The sequence below is a fragment of the Mustela nivalis genome (genome assembly GCF_964662115.1).
Source record: "Mustela nivalis genome assembly, chromosome: 2".
Classification (NCBI taxonomy): domain Eukaryota; kingdom Metazoa; phylum Chordata; class Mammalia; order Carnivora; family Mustelidae; genus Mustela; species Mustela nivalis.
In genome coordinates, this window is record NC_139021.1 from 86,745,486 (window position 1) to 86,763,052 (window position 17,567).

The window sequence follows — 17,567 nt, forward strand, 5'->3', positions numbered from 1 at the left end:
GAAGATGTTGCTGCGGCAGAGGTCGAAGAGGTTGCTGCCCGTGTTCTCCTCAAGGATTTTGATGGATTCCTTTCGCACATTGAGGTCCTTCATCCATTTGGAGTCTATTTTTGTGTGTGGTGTAAGGAAATGGTCCAATTTCATTTTTCTGCATGTGGCTGTCCAATTTTCCCAGCACCATTTATTGAAGAGGCTGTCTTTTTTCCATTGGACATTCTTTCCTGCTTTGTCGAAGATTAGTTGACCATAGATTTGAGGGTCTATTTCTGGGCTCTCTATTCTGTTCCATTGATCTATGTGTCTGTTTTTGTGCCAGTACCATGTTGTCTTGATGATGACACCAGCTCCTAGTTTTGTTGAACTGTTTCACTGTTCCTTTGGTTTCTATTTCATTGATTTCTGCTCTAATCTTTATTAATTCTCGTCTCCTGCAGTGTTTGGCTTTATTTGCTGTTCTTTCTCCATCTCTTTTAGGTGTAAGGTTAGGTTGTGTTTTGAGACTTTTATTTCTTGATTAAGACTTATATTGCTATACACTTCCCTCATAGAACTGCCTTTGCTGTATCCCAAAGGTTTGGAACAGTTGTGTTTTCATTTTCATTTGTTTCCATGAACTCTTTTTTAGTTCTTTAATTTCCTGGTTGATGCATTCATTCTTTAACTTCCATGTATTTGTGTTCCTTCCAAATTTCCTCTTGTGATTCATTTCAAATTTCAAAGCACTGTGGTCTGAAACTGTGCATGGAATAATCCCAATCTTTGGTACTGGTTGAGATCTGATTTCTGACCCTGTATGTGTATTCTGGGGAATATTCATGTGCACTCAAGAAGAATATATATTCTGTTGTTAGAATAGAATGTTCTAAATATATCTGTGAAGTCCATTTTGTCCAGTGTGTCATTCAAAGCCCTTGTTTCCTTGTTGATTTTTTGCTTAGATGATCTGCCCATTGCTGTGAGTGGAGTATTAAAGTCCCCTACTATTATTATATTATTATCAATGTGTTTCTTTAATTTAAATTATTAATTGGTTTATATACTTGGTTGCTCACATGTTATGGGCATAAATATTTACAATTGTTAGATCTTCTTGTTGGATAGACCCTTTAACTATGGTATAATGTCCTTCCTTGTCTCTTTGTACAGTCTTTGGTTTAATATCTCAATTTGTCTGGGGGTGCCTTGGTGGCTCAGTCAGTTAAGCATCTGCCTGTGGCTCAGGTCATGCTCCAAGGTTGTGGGGTTGAGTCTCACATCAGGCTCCCTGTTCAGTAGGGGGTCAACATCTCCCTCTACTCTTCCCCCTTGCTCATGATCTCTCTCTCTCTCTCTCTCAATTTCTCTCTCAAATAAATAAATATAATATTAAAAAAATAAAATCTAATTTGATATAAGGGTCGCCACCCATCTTTCTTTTGACATCCATCATCATGCTAAAATGTTTTCTACCCCCTCACTTTCAATCTGGTGGTGTCTTTGGGTTTAAAATGAGTCTCTTACAGACAGCATATTAATGAGTATTATTTTTTTTTATCCAATCAGAAATCTTGTGTCTTTTGATTATAGGATTTAGCCCATTTATATTCAGAGTAACTACTGAAAGGTATGAATTTAGTGACATTGTATTACCTATAAAGTGTCTGTTTCTGTATATTATCTCTGTTCCTTTCTGGTCTATGTTACTTTTGGGCTCTCTCTTTATTTAAAAGATCTTCTTCAATATTTCTTGAAGAATTGTTTAGTGATCACAAATTCTTTGGTTTCTGTTTTTCATGGAAGCTCTTTACCTCTCCTTCTATTCTGAATGACAGCCTTGATGGATAAAGTATTCTTGGCTATGTATTTTTCTTTTTTAGCACCCTGAATAGATCATGTCAGTCCTTTCTGGCCTGCCAGGTCTGTGTGGATAAGTCTGCTACCTGCCTTATATTTGTACCCTTGTAGGTCAAGGAGGTCTTGTCCCTGAGATGCTTTCAGGATTTTCTCTTTGTCTCTGAAATTTGCAAGCTTCACTATTACATGTCAAGGTGTTGACTTATTTTTTATTTTGAGGGTGGGAGGTTCTCTGTGCTTCCTGGATTTGAATGCCTGTTTCCCCAGATTAGAGAATGTAACCTGTTCACCATACTAGAGAAGTTCTCACTTTTAATTTTCTTAAATATATCTCAGGTCCTCTCTTTCTTTCCTCTTCATCCGGGACCCCATTTATTCTAATACTGTTTCACTTTATGGAATCAATTTTCTCTCAAATTCTTGCTTCATGATCCAGTATTTGTTTATTTCTCTTTTTCTCAGTTTCTTTATTCTCCATCATTTTGTCTTCTATATTACTTACTCTCTCTTCAGCCTCATTTATCCTTGCAGTTAGAGCCTTCATTTTTTTATTTCATCTCATTAGTAGACTTTTTGATTTTGACTTGATTAGATTTTAGTTCTTTTATTTCTCCAGAAAAGGATTCTATAGTGTCTTCTATTCTTTTTTTAAGCCTAGCTAGTATCTTAATATCACTGTTCTGAATTCTAATTTTGACCCTTTACTTATATCCATATTGTTTACATCCCTGGCAGTTAGTACTGCCTCTTGTTCTCTTTATAGGGGGGAGTTTTTCTGTCTTTTCATTCTGTTCATAGAATAATAGATAAACAAGACAGTAAAAACAAAAATAACAACAGAGACCCTAGAAAAATACACCTTAAACAAATCAAAATAGGTCAGATGTCAAAAAAGAGAGAGAGAATAAAATAAAACAGATGAACAGAACAGAACAGAACAATAAACTAGGAAAACATTAGATCCCAAAATTGTAAAGAAAGAAAAAAATATATATATACCAAAATAAAATTGGCTGCAATGAAAGGAAGCTAAAAATGAAAAAAACAATCTATTTATATATATTGTAAATTAAAAATGAAAATAAAAAAAATCTTTAAAAAAGGGTGATAAATTAGTTAAAAAGAAAAAAAAATTAAAACTGAAAGGCTAAAGAATCATGAGAAAAAACATGAATTCTGTATACTATTTTCCCCAGCTCTGGAGTTTTGCAGTTTTGTATGATCAAAACACTTGGTGTTAGCTGGATGTTCCTGCTGTTTTTCTAGAGGGAGGGGGCACTGTTGCTCTGAATCTCAGGTGTCTACCTGGGTGAAACTGCACTTCCCTTGCCAGGGGTCTGGGCTCAGTATTAGTGGCTCTAGATTCCTCTGTGTGGCTTTTGTTCCCTGAAGTCTTTCAGCACCACTTTGGGGGATTGAAATGAAAATGAAATTGGCAGTGCCCCTATATCCATCCCCAGAGCTGAAAGTTCATGCTCCCCACTCTTCAGTGAGCCTTCATAGAAAAAGAGTCAATCACTCTTGTTTCCCTAGTTTCCATCCACATTCTGTGTTCATCTAGCTGTTCATGGAGTGTTTTATCTCAGGCACAAGGTTCTGTTTTGAGTTTCCAAACTTTACAGAGGAGGGAGGGGGTGTCTAGTTTTGCCTCTTACTTGGCCTGTGATGGAGAGCAGTCACCAAACTGTACAGTGATTCATGGTTTATGGCAACACCAAACAGTAAGCCCACTCCCGAACTCCCTGTTTGCAGTTGCCTTCCCTTCTCCAATGCTTGGGAACACTGCTGCACTCAGGCACCTCCCTTCTTTCTGTGACCTTGGAGTTCCTGAGACCACACTGTCCCACCAGTGATTTCATCCTGCTTTATTACCCGAGCACATTTCAGGCATAGATGTCCCCCACCAAAGCAGACTTCTAAAAGTTCCAATTTTGCACTCTGTGGCTGGTATTACTTTCTGGTACCTGGATCCCTACCCCAGGGTTTACCTTCTAATATATCACCTTGGATTCACTTCTCTATACCTCCTACCTCACAAAAAGTGATCATTTTTTATTTGTGGAATTGCAGCTATTCTTTTCTTAGGTATTTTGTTGAGTTCACAGGATTTCAAAATGATTTGGTGGCTATCTAGCTGAATTTCAGGAACCAGACAGATCTAGGGTCTCCTACTCCTCCACCATCTTCCCACCTATGTTCATTTTTGTAATGAAGTTATGTAAGCTCTCTTTTACTATTTTTAATCATATATGTTTAAAATTTAGTCAAATATTTTTTGCACTAATTGAAATTATGAGGGTTTTCTTCTTTATTTGTTTGTATAATAGATTCCACTGAGTGATTTTCAAATACAGAACCAGTCTTGCATCCCTGCCATAAACTCTTTTGGACACGGTGTACAAACATTATTATATTGGTGAATTCTATTTGTCAATACTTTATGGATGATTTTTGTGTCTATATTAATGAGAGATACTGGTCTATAAGGTTTTTATTTTTCTCCTTTTTTGTTTTGGTACTATCGTTATCTGGTTTTGATATTAAGGTAAGCCTCCTAAAAAGTCAGGAAACATGTCCTCCTCTTAGTTTCTAGAAGAGATTATATGTAGAATAGAATCTTCTGGTAGAAAGATTTTAATTCCTAAAAATTTATGTTTGGGATTTAAAAAATATTATTAATTTAATTTCCTTAATAGTTATAGGGTTATTCCAATGATCTATTTCATATTAGTTATGTCACAATAGTTTATTTTTTGAGGAAATAAAGTAAGATTGAATCTCTTTATTTCAGCCAGCAATAAACTTCTGTTGTTACCATTTATCTTTTTTTCAGACCCATGAAAAGATATTGAAAAAGAGTACTAAAAATCCTTATACCCACTATTCAGCTGAAGAAAGAAATATTACAAATATTTAAGGTTAAAGGTTAGGGTTAAAGTATTATGATTAAAGGTTTTGTATAGTTCTCTTCCTTGTTTCCTGTTCTTATCTTTATCCTAATAATCATTACCCTGGCTTTGATATTTATTACTCACTCTGATGTCCAAGTAATTGCTTTTTAAAACACTAGTGTGGCTAACCAATATCATATCTAGATTTATACCGTTTGACTTAGATAGCATGTGTTGACAAAAATAGTATTGACATGATGTCATTTTGATTTGTTTCCACAGCTCTCCCAGTGTTTACGCAACTACCTCAGGATACAAGTGTAGAGGTTGGCAACAATATAAACATTTCATGTCATGCTCAAGGAGAACCACAGCCCATAATTACCTGGAACAAGGTAAGATCTCAACTAAAAATACAGTAATAGTAAAAACACTGACAAGTGTATTGACCCAATGAAAAGAGGTAATGATTCTCACATGGATTTATTATTGTGACTTTTCTTAGAAAATAATAATTTTTACACTGAAACAAGTTTATTTCATGCTTCTTTTTTGTTCATTTTTTAAGTAACTACATCTGATTTTGGCTCAGGGCTTTCATAAATTTGTCCTTTTTCATTTGCTTGATGATAAAAGCTTCATAAACATAACTAAATTCTTCTAAGGAAAAATTGCTTTTGTCTTATATAAATTTAAAAGTTTTAGTGGCTAGTAGGAAACAATTTTGAATTAATAACTCAGAAGTGGATTAAAAGTAGGGCATTAGCTTTAACAAGAATGAAAACTTATTTTCAAAACAAAGTAACATGAAAAGTCAATCTGTAGGTTCAAAACTTAAGTGACTTTAAGGAAATAATAGCTTTTTATTTATCTATTTTATTTCTTTGGTTCTTTGAGCTATATTCTTTCAACACAATTGCTTCTTTCACGTTAAGTATTTTTTTTTTAATCAAATTGCAATGATTGGTCTCAGAGTCTGATGTTCTTAAAAAATAAATGAAATGGATTACATCAGAGTGCAGAGTGCTAACCAGAAATGGCATACATCAGAATGACAGTTTTTATAGAAAATTTGGAAAAAGTAAAGTTTTCACTATGAAAACTTGCAAAGCTACTTTCCAAAAATACTTGATTTATTTTTGTTGTTGCCATACACCAACAAGGCCTTAGTTTTGGTGGCTCATTTCTCTTGTGCTATAGCTGAGCATCATGGGAGTTCTTTATAAAAAAGTAAATTTAGTGGTCTCAAAGTTGAACTTTTAGGCTCGGGTACTCTCAAGTAGTTTGAATAGTTTGTATAATTTCTTTTGAGTGTAATATAATTCAAATATATCTTACTAAAAAACAGGCAGTGTGAAAAATATACATTTTGGTCAGTCTCTAGAGCCTTATTTGACATACTAAATGCTGTATCATATAATTGTATCAGGAAAATAGCTCAGCCTAATTCCTAAAAAGTTGCTTTTAGTTCCAAATGAATTAATTGAGGGCTAACTATATGACAGACATTTTGTGTATGCTAGCACATTTAATCTTTATAATAATCCTCTTCTATTCACAAGGCTAAAATGGTGTGAATTAGGCTACTCCCAAAATAAGCAGATAACGAATTTATTGGAAAGCTAGCTGATAGCTCAGAGACCCTAAGTAAAACCTATAGAACTGTAGGGTTAGCCTAACAGTTCTGGTGGTATATAAGGAGAGCAGGTAGGAAGGGAGGGCTTTTGCAAAGAAGCTTGTGCACCTGATCACTTCTTAGTCTTCTGTATGTCTGGTTTTTTTTCCTCTGCCCTCCACCTGTTAGGTCCTGTTAGTCCATCTCATCTCCTCCCCTGAGTTGCCAGTCATCCATCACTTTGGACTTATTTTCTAGTAATGGCAAGAGACAACTGTGAGAATCTGAAGACCTATGAAACATTTTTTTTTTTTTTTCACTCTGAACCTTTCTGGTTACATTCTGGCTTACTAGTCATCATTGGGGTATGAGTTCTTTTGAAATAGCAGCCCATCTTCAGTTTCCTGTGAGTCTCTTGGGAAGGGAAAGGAGAAAAGCATCTCTACCCCTACTCCATTCCAACACAGTCCTGGAAAGCCAATTTCTTTTCCTTTTAAAAATTAATAGCATAATAATGAAAAGTACATAAATCCATACTAATCACAACTGAATACATTTAATAATATTTCATATGAAATGTAGTCATCTTACCATCTTAAGGTATAATTTTAATTGAGAAACACTAATATATAAATCTTTGCAGGTACATAAAACTTATGAGTACATATATAGAAATAGAAGAAGAATCAGAAATATGAAAGTATTTTGATGCTTTTAGTTGGTAGATTTATGAAAATTTTTCTTCTTTTCAAATTTTATTTTTATTATTGTCAGAATCTTTTTCTAGAAGAAAAATATGAATAACTTGTGTATTCATTCATTGAAATGATGATTTTAAAATGATCATATTAAATAATGACATAAATGAATTTTGAGTATCATATTTGTTTTAATTAAGAAAGGTAAACTATACTTTCTAGAAAACACTTTCACTCTCTTTTCCTCTCATCATTAGATTAAAAAAATATCTTTTCTAATGCTTGACACAGTAGGTGATCAGTATATATTTGTTGAACAAATCACACTATATCAAACAAAATGTAAGATGTTATTTTTTAAGGAATCATATTTCCCTCCTGTGACAATTATTTTCCCTTCCTAGGCAGGTGTTCAGATTACTGAGAGTGGTAAATTCCATGTCAGTGGTGAAGGCATGCTAACCATCTATGATGCAGGGCAAGCTGATCAAGGAAGATATGAATGTGTAGCTCGGAATTCATTTGGCTTTGTTGTGACCAACATGTTTCTCACAGTTGTAGGTAAGTGTGGCTCCTGATGCGACCTAGATAAATATCTTTGACAACTTCTACTTCTCATCCTAACTGATTTGTCTCACTACCCAAGTTTCCTTACATGTTTTTTTTCTAGTCAAATGTATTGATATTAAATCAATGTTATTTTAAATTTTTAAATCTAAGTTTTAAATGTAAACTGTATTGAAAGGCATCAAACACCAAAACTATCAATGCCAAAAGTGAAAAAAATAGGAAGGATTCACAAATGTATATCACGTTTTCTTAGGAAATGAAAATTATAGAATGTAAGATACATTCATAGCTAAATAAAGTGGAGTCAGAGATTTAAGGATAAGTGGAATTTAACATGTATGAGTTACTCTGACATGGTATATTTGGTTCTACAGTAAAATTATAAATCAATCAATCAAACTTCTAGGTAAGATTTGCCACTATAAGAATAAATATCTCAATATTTTGGAACATTTATAATTGGCCAACATATTTGGCATTGTTTACATTTTGTCATCTGTCATTTAGTTGTAGCCCTCTGCTACTTGTTCATAAATGGTGACTGCTTTAAAAAATTGTCATAGTTTTACAAAAAATGAAATGCTTTTTTTTTTTCTTCAATCAATCAGTTTGTATTGGAAGTGAGAGAGTCTATTTGTGGGCAGATTCGAATGGAAACCTCAGCTGTGGATATGGGAATGGGGACTGGCTTTGATGATGGACTGGCATATTCTCCATGTGGGGAAAGAATTCAAGAAAAGCACAGCATGTGGGGACATGTGAATTGACATCAGGGTTGCTTTTCTTGTGGATGGGTTTAGGAGCTTCTGCCTTACTGACAATCAGCAGTTCAAGTAAATGAGTTCAGCTACAAGCATATGGAGTACTATTTTGGGCTTTGCCTGCTTTTTGGTTTCCTTAGAAATGGGCAGATTTCATAAATAGGGTTTTACAGATTTATTTCTTTCCTTTGAGTTTTTCCAGCTCTTACTGGTCTCTAAAACTATTGGGTAACTCTTCTCATTATAAATAGAGGCTTGGATAAAAATAGATTTATTTAATTAAGTCACATCCGTAAAGATGTCATTGCCTTCCCTTCATGTAGTACAATAGTTTCATCTTCTTACATCTGAAAATTCTCGGGAGAAATCAAACTTCCAAATACCCATTTGTCTGGGTATTTTATATAATGATATATTTTCATTAATGGTGCAGCCATCTTTATATATTTATTATACTGTATAGTAAAAAGTATTCTCTGTAGAATATTAGCCTTAAAATTATAACAATGTATCTAGTAACTAGCGAATATTTATTCTAGCAGGGTCAGAAATTCTTTATCACATAAAATTTCTTAAAGTTACAAAATCTTAGCTTTATTTGGTATCTGCTATGAGTTCATGTTTTTCCTGATTTAGAATCTATAATAGTTGTGTTTCTTTTTATAAATTTATAGAGCTCCTTTTCTACTGCTTAACTATTTATGAGATCAATGAAAAAATATTTTTGAGCATTTTGGAAAAAACTTATTATAAAATTTAAAATACTATCTTTTAGGTTCAAGAGATGCTAGAAATATTTACTACTAAACAAACACATACACAAACAAACAAATATTCTCTCTCTGCCTCTTATTCTCTCCATTTGTCTCTGTTTTGCTCTGCCACATACACACAGACTATAATTACAGTGGTCAATATTTTAGAACCTCCAACATAAGAATTTCATTGTGGTAGACTGAAATTTAACAATCCATTTTATATACACACATTAAAAGTAAAACATTCGATTAAAATGTATCAGTCACTCTATTACCAGATTTTAAAACACTGATAAGTAGCATTTACCAATATTCTACTGTATTGTATAGAGAGCAGAAAGTCAGGCTATAGAGATAAAGTAGTACAAAAGAAGCTATTCAGTCAAGAAGAAAATTATGTTTTTTGCTCTTGAGACATTTTTATAGCAATTTAAGGAGAAATTAATTTATATTTGTACCAAATACATTTTATGACATTAGAAATATTTTTTAAAGGTTTTATTTATTTATTTGACAGAGAGAGACACAGCGAGAGAGGGAACAGAAGCAGAGTGGGTGGGAGAGGGAGGAGCAGGCTTCCTGCTGAGCAGGGAGCCCTGATGTGGGGCTCTATCCCAGGACCCTGGGATCAGGACCTGAGCCTAAGGGCAGATGCTTAACGACTGAGCATATTTAGCCACATATCAGCCGCATATCAGCATATCAGCATATCAACTGCCCCGATATTAGAAATATTTTTATAAAGAGAAGTAAAAATATGAAGATATAAATTTTAAATTTTTGAATACATTTAAGATTTAAGTGTGTGTGTATGTATGTGTGTTCACACAACCCAAATTGCAGTATAGGAGGAAGTGTGTCAATATAAAGTATCACTTATGGAACATTTTATGACTTAGACCCTTTCATTCACCAGTTATCCTAATTAAAAGGAAAAGACCATGCATTATAGGAGGATTTTCCAATCTTAATGCCCGAATTAAGCAGTGATGGAATGTTGTAACTATGCTCATTGTGTAAGAATTGATACAAACAGTATCATGCCTTGTGAGTTGCTATTCTGTACTGGGAATACAACTGCACAAAGTCATCTAAAAGAATAAAAATATACAATGACAATTTAAGGAAAATCTGGGAGATATATATATAGCATTTGAATGAGTGACACTCAAAGTAAGACATTTATAATAGCAAAAGTAAGAAGGGTTCCCACAAATTGTGATTTTTTAAAGGAGTTTTTTCCTTCATGGATGTAACAGATTTTTAATAGTTTTAATAAATTTTTACAAACCTTTAAGGCTGTTACGGTGTTTACTGGGAACCTATCCTTTGAGGGTGTCCTCAAAATACTTTGTGTTGAGATAGTGGGAAAAATCCTGGGTTAAATCAGGAAACTTACCTTTATTGATCTCAGCCACTTTGGATACCTCACCCATAACTGGAATTAATTTTCTCGTTTCTTAAAAAATGTGGAGCTGGACACTCAAGAGTCCTTCTTGGCATAGAAATTCTGTTTCTACAATAGCATTCAAATGTGCAACAGTTGTCAGGAAGTAGTTTAGAGCATGTCTATATGACAGAATGTTTACCAATGAGACATTGGAATAATATGTAGACTGGCTAAAAGTGAAATAGTGACACAGCATGGATTCAATGAGAGTTTTGGAGCACAAATACCACGTAAATACTGTTTGTAATGATATAAAAAATAAATCCAAACAATGTTGTCTTCTTTGAAATTCTGAGTTGGGTATCATTTTTGGATAATCCACAGGTCTTCCGATTCCATAGATTAAAAACTGATCCTGAATGTATGCCAAATTGAACTCCTCATTTTCGCCTCAAGACCTTATAACTTCCTGGCAGTCCTTTAATACAGCCCATGTTCTGTAAGGAGGAAGCCAGAAAGTTTTCTGATTTTTTCCTGCTCCCTCTTCCTTCTTTACCCTCACTGCCACGTCTCACCAGTTTTTCCTCCAAATATTGCTTCTTTTCCATTTCTCCATATAACCTCCTCTTTCATAGTTCAATCTATGGTCATTCTGCTATAACTTTCTAAATGATATTTCTGTTTAGAGTATTCTCTACTTTGACTATATTCTCAACCTGATAAATTATAAATGAGAATTAAGGCTACATTAGTTGGTTTTAATTTAATGAGAACCTTTTCTATTATGTTAAGTAAATAACCTGTATTAAACAGATACTAATATTACTACTAAGTGACCCTGCGGGACCTGAGGCCACGCTGACCCCGCGTGGGCTTCGCCCCGGTTTAGCCTCTGGAGCGATGTCCCTCAGCGGAACAGACTTTTAAAAGTCCTGATTTTGTGCGCGGTTGCTCCGCTGCTTACCGGGAGCCGGCCCCTCCCCCCGGGGTCTATCTTCCCGTCGCTTTGGATTCACTTCTCCGGTCCCGCAGGGTCACAGAAGGATCGGGGGAGTCTGAATGTCGCAGAGCTTGCGGGTATTGGAACGGGAAAGCTGGCTACAGAGACAGAGCCGACAGTGAGCTCGCAGCTCGGTGTTACCTTGACCGATCGCAGGCTCGGTGAGCTCAGAGCGCGGCCGGAGGTCAGGCAGACGGGAGTAACTGGGCGCTGTTCTCTGAGGGCGCACTGAGGAGTGGGGCCCTGGGCTCTCGGCTCCTCCGGGCCGGAGACCAGGAGGCCGCCATTTGTGTTCCCGTCCTCCGGAACTCTACGGAAAGCGCTCAGGGAACAAAAGCTCCTGAAAGCAAACCCAAGCGGATTACTCACCCCGGCCCCGGGTAAGGGAGGTGTAATTCCGCCTGGGGCAAAGACACTTGAGAATCACTACAACAGGCCCCTCCCCCAGAAGATCAACAAGAAATCCAGCCGAGACCAAGTTCACCTACCAAGGAGTGTGGTTTCAATACGAAGGAGAGCAGCAGAATTCCAGAGGAGGAGAAAGCCAAGCACGGAACTCATGGCTTTTTTCCTGTGATTTTTTTTTTAGTCTTGCAGTTAATTTAATTTTTTCTTTTTCATTTTTTTTTTTCTTTTTCTTCTCGCCTTCGGGTAAAATTTTTTTTTTTTAACTGTTACCTTTTTCTTTTTTAACGATTTTTTACTAGTTTATCTAATATATATATTTTTTCTTTTTTACATTTTTCTCAGGTGTTTTCTTTTTTTAAAAAATTTTTTTTTTCTTTTCTTTTTTTTTCTTTCTTTCTTTTTGAACCTCTTTTTATCACCTTTCTCCCCACTCACGATTTTGGATCTCTTCTAATTTAGTTAAAGCATATTTTCCTGGGGTTGTTGCCACCCTTTTAGTATTTTACTTGCCCCTTCATTTACTCTTATCTGGCCAAAATGACAAGACGTAAAAATTCAACGCAAAAAAAAGAACAAGAGGCAGTACCGAAGGCTAGGGACCTAATCAATACAGACATCGGTAATATGTCAGATCTAGAGTTCAGAATGACAATTCTCAAGGTTCTAGCCGGGCTCGAAAAAGGCATGGAAGATATTAGAGAAACCCTCTCGAGAGATATAAAAGCCCTTTCTGGAGAAATAAAAGAACTAAAATCTAACCAAGTTGAAATCAAAAAAGCTATTAATGAGGTGCAATCAAAAATGGAGGCTCTAACTGCTAGGATAAATGAGGCAGAAGAAAGAATTAGTGATATAGAAGACCAAATGACAGAGAATAAAGAAGCTGAGCAAAAGAGGGACAAACAGCTACTGGACCACGAGGGGAGAATTCGAGAATTAAGTGACACCATAAGACGAAACAACATTAGAATAATTGGGATTCCAGAAGAAGAAGAAAGAGAGAGGGGAGCAGAAGGTATACTGGAGAGAATTATTGGGGAGAATTTCCCCAATATGGCAAAGGGAACGAGCATCAAAATTCAGGAGGTTCAGAGAACGCCCCTCAAAATCAATAAGAATAGGCCCACACCCCGTCACCTAATAGTAAAATTTACAAGTCTCAGTGACAAAGAGAAAATCCTGAAAGCAGCCCGGGAAAAGAAGTCTGTAACATACAATGGTAAAAATATTAGATTGGCAGCTGACTTATCCACAGAGACCTGGCAGGCCAGAAAGAGCTGGCATGATATTTTTAGAGCACTAAACGAGAAAAACATGCAGCCCAGAATACTATATCCAGCTAGGCTATCATTGAAAATAGAAGGAGAGATTAAAAGCTTCCAGGACAAACAACAACTGAAAGAATTTGCAAATACCAAACCAGCTCTACAGGAAATATTGAAAGGGGTCCTCTAAGCAAAGAGAGAGCCTACAAGTGGTAGATCAGAAAGGAACAGAGACCATATACAATAACAGTCACCTTACAGGCAATATAATATTACTACTAAGAAAAAGTTAACATTTATTGGGCATTTACCACTTGTTCCAAGTGTTATTTATCAATTAACTTATTTGATGCTTTTGGGATCTAGTTATTTTTTTGAAATTCCGAATGAATAACTCACAGATTTTTTGACATTCTAATCCAGTTGTTATTGTCTAGATCAAACATCTGTTTCAAAACCATTGCTATTGTTATACAATGAAATAACTATGAAGTATCAGAAAATTTTAATTGTGTTTACTCAAATATATCAATGAAATGAAATTGATACTAAATCATTTTTAATTGCTATTTAACTATATTTGTTTATTTACTTTGAATATGACATGAATTAATTTACATAATAATAGTTATGTGGCAATCTTGTTTACCTTGGCAAACTTTAATAATACAATGAATGGTGGAATATTTTTTAAATAACAGCATATACCTAGTATACATATACATATGTTTATAATACCTTTAACCATATTTGATATATTTCCAATCCATTTATACATAAAATCTATATTGAACACATATGTCTATCCTGAGCTAAGCCACATTCAAAAAAAATATATTAAAAAATAGCATTAAATTTTAAGAAGAGATTTTTAGTAGAGTTGTGTTTGGATAGTCATAAAATTATAAAGGAAGAGAATAATCAAAATAAAAGGCTCATCTCAATTATTAAGACCAAAAAAAAGTAGTGTCTTTCCTTTTCTGTCTCTGGAAAAAAAACCGGTGGAGCTTGCAAGACAGTGAACCCATTTACATATTCAATGATGCAAAATGATGAGTAAGGCAGAGTTGTTGCTGTTCAAAGAAAATTATTTCACAAAGGCAGTCGTTCATATCCATTTATATGCTGTGGGAGTGTCTGGCTTCCTAGGAGAGCCCTCTCCAGGCTCAGTGGTTGGTCCGATGTTCTCTTTAGTGGAAGATTTCATGTGGGAAGTCCTATTTGATTAATGATAGTTACATTATCTGGCCACTCTTCTTCAGGAGGGTGGGGGAGATAAAGAATACTCAGTTGTGAAAGAAACTCTGCTTTCATTGAGGTCTAGGTATTTTGTGAGAGTGAGGGCGGGGGTGCGGTTGTTCTGCTTGGAAGTCCCTCCTCAGACTCCACCTAGTTCCTCCCTGACTCCTATTCTCTCCCATCTAGGCTGTGCTCCGACAGAGTGGGCACACAGGAGTTGGTGGGTCATTACACCTAAAGGCCCCCTTCCTGAAAGGACTCAAATTTATCTTTTGACTTTATCTGCCTTGGAGGTGATAGAGTCTCATAGATACATGGACAGAACTGAAAGGAGATGTTCACCAGGAACTTGCTTAATTTCATAACACTACTGAGGCTTTTTCTCCTTTTTTAACCCCAAGACTTAAAAGAAAATGATCTAGTTCTTCCTCCTTCTCTAGAAGATTTTGCATAAAAAAATAGAGAATATACTCAGAGTTTTCTGGTCATTCTATCTCTACAACATTAATTGAGGTAGTTTTTAAGACAAATAAAATATTAACAGTGTTGTTTGATTCTAAATGTGCCCCAATAAACTGAATTCACTTTGCATAATACAGTGCTCTTCTGGAAACATTTATGGTAATCTTTTTGCAATTTGTACCACAACAACTAAAACAATACTGAGACCGAATGAATAATAAAAAGTTTAGTTTTATTTTATCATAAAACTATGAAACCTTAAAAAATTCATAATTGAAATGACATAAGTGAGAAAGAGTTCTTGTTACCACAAGTATTTTCTGAACATATTACATATTTAATGTACTTTTAATAATCTGTGAACAAACAACTTTATGGTTTTCTATTTGTGCACATCAAAATTTAATTATTTCAAACAAGTTTACATGTTCTGCCACCTTTCTTGTTATTTTCCTTTTCTTTTCACATCTCCACACGTGTTGGTTTCTTATTAATAAAGAGAAAAAGCAGGTCAAGCTGAACAAATGACAACACAGCAGCAATCAATAATTATGTGAAGATATGGATTACTTATGGGATTAGAACATAACAGTCACTGAAAGGCAACTTATATTTGCATTGTGACATGTCGTTTTCAAAGAACTTTACATGTCTTTTTTATTTAATAATCATATTTGGCCCAACTATATGTTTGGCTCAACTGTATGTTGAAGAAGTCTTATTATTTCCACTCTATGAATGAGTTGGAAGATGAAGAACAGGTGTTGTAAAAAGACTTATGCTTGTAAATTTTATACAACCATAATAGCAAAACTATTTTATGAACAGAATAAAAGCAAAATTATCAAACAAATAAAATTCAGATGAACATGTTAATTGATGCTTTCCCAAAATTTAAATATCCCTTCCAAGTTCTGTCTGCCACAGTGAACAGCCTTTTGAGTTTTGGCTGGTATTGTCAGCTATGTGATAACTCAGTCCTACATGCAAGCTTTGATAGAGCCCTGATTGTATTTTATTCACACAGTTGCAAGGGTCCAATGACAGTAAATGTCATGAATAAGAACACATCATTGATGCCACTCTCTACACTTGAAGTTCACAAGTGAAGGACTGAAAGGGAAACAATAGAGAAAAGGCTAACATCATAGGCCAGCACAGATTGATTGGATTGATCTCATTTCCTTTATTTCCAAGTAAAAGTAACAAATTCAGTAGGCTCATTCTTACTAACTTGTTTTGAACTATCACAAGGCATATCATGTAAGGTATATTGAAAATACTAGGTATTCTCATAGTCATTGCAATTATATTGAATGCTTAATCGATTGATTAATTAATCCATCTCCTTATAAGCCAATACCCTACTCCCATCATGCTCATTATGTCATATAACAGCTATAATGCATTTATTATATTTATAAATATTAATATTCATTACATAAATAAATATTTTATTTAGTAAAATGATTTAATTAAATTCTTTTATTCTTTCAGCTTTCTAATTTTTACATTAAGTACTCTTTTTTAGCATCCATGCATGTGTCGTCCCACCAATTCTAACTGCTGCATGATATTTCATACTGTAAATCCACCACATTTTTTTTTCTCACCCACACTTCCATTGCTGACAATTTTCCCTAATTCCTTTCATACAAAGTTGCAATGAACATTCTCATTTTTTACCCTTTATGGATTTGTATCAGAATTTCTCTAGATATATCTGTAGGAATCAAATTGCTGGGTGAGAGGGTGTCCACATGTCATTTATTAAGTAAAAACAAAATAAAAAATATACCTAACCCTAAACAAAATCTTGGAAATAAGAGCATCAGTTCTACATTCTCACAAGCCTACCTGTGTCCACTCACCCCTCCTAAAACTTGGCAGTAAGAGACTAGCTTTTATATTTTGCTAGAATAAGCATAAGATAGAAGTTTATTGATATTTTAAATTTTATTTCTGAGGTTTTAAGTGGTTTTCAACATCTGTCATATACTTAATAACTTTTGGGGTTTCTTCTTTTATAATGTGCATGTATATATTTTTTCTTGATGCATTACAGGAATTCCTTGAATGAAATAGAATATTATTTCTATTTAGAAATATAGAAATTAAAACATTTTACCTATTATGTTATTTATCTATGACCTCTTTACCTTTTTTACTTATGTCTCCCTTGAATAGAAATTATCAATTTCATTTAATTAAATTAATCAATTTATCTTTGCTTTCTTTCAAGTATCTTTAGCTAATGTATAGTTAATACCATGTTATTTTTGAATTATAAAATGTAAAACTGACCTTCCAGAGCTTTAACATTGTGGTCATGATAAAGACTGAATTGAACTGACAGTATAGCCTCTAACTCATAATTACTGCCTGTAATCTAGTTTATCAAGAATGTCTTTAAGCAGAGACCTTGATTTTACTGGTTTCCTTATAATATCTGCATCACTGCTACTTTTTCTTAAAATTTTTTATGTTGGCGATCTTTTAGAACAATTAACAATCTAGTATGTATACATTATCACAATATAAAGGAATTTTTTTGTAACAACCAGATGTGGAATGCTATTTGCATTCATCTACTGCAAAATACATGAGCATAAATATATATATATACACACACACACACACACACACATACATACATATATATATACACTTATATACT

The 17,567-nt window shown here is 34.4% G+C and overlaps 1 protein-coding gene across 1 annotated transcript in view; it reads left to right on the forward strand.

Moving 5' to 3' along the window:
- Positions 1 to 17,567, forward strand: part of PXDNL (peroxidasin like) — a 500,679-nt gene that overhangs the window by 378,416 nt on the left and 104,696 nt on the right. The window contains exons 13-14 of the mRNA XM_082720100.1: positions 5,007 to 5,119; positions 7,442 to 7,598. Coding sequence (XP_082576226.1) covers positions 5,007 to 5,119; positions 7,442 to 7,598 — 270 coding nt within the window. The remainder of the gene's footprint in view (positions 1 to 5,006; positions 5,120 to 7,441; positions 7,599 to 17,567) is intronic.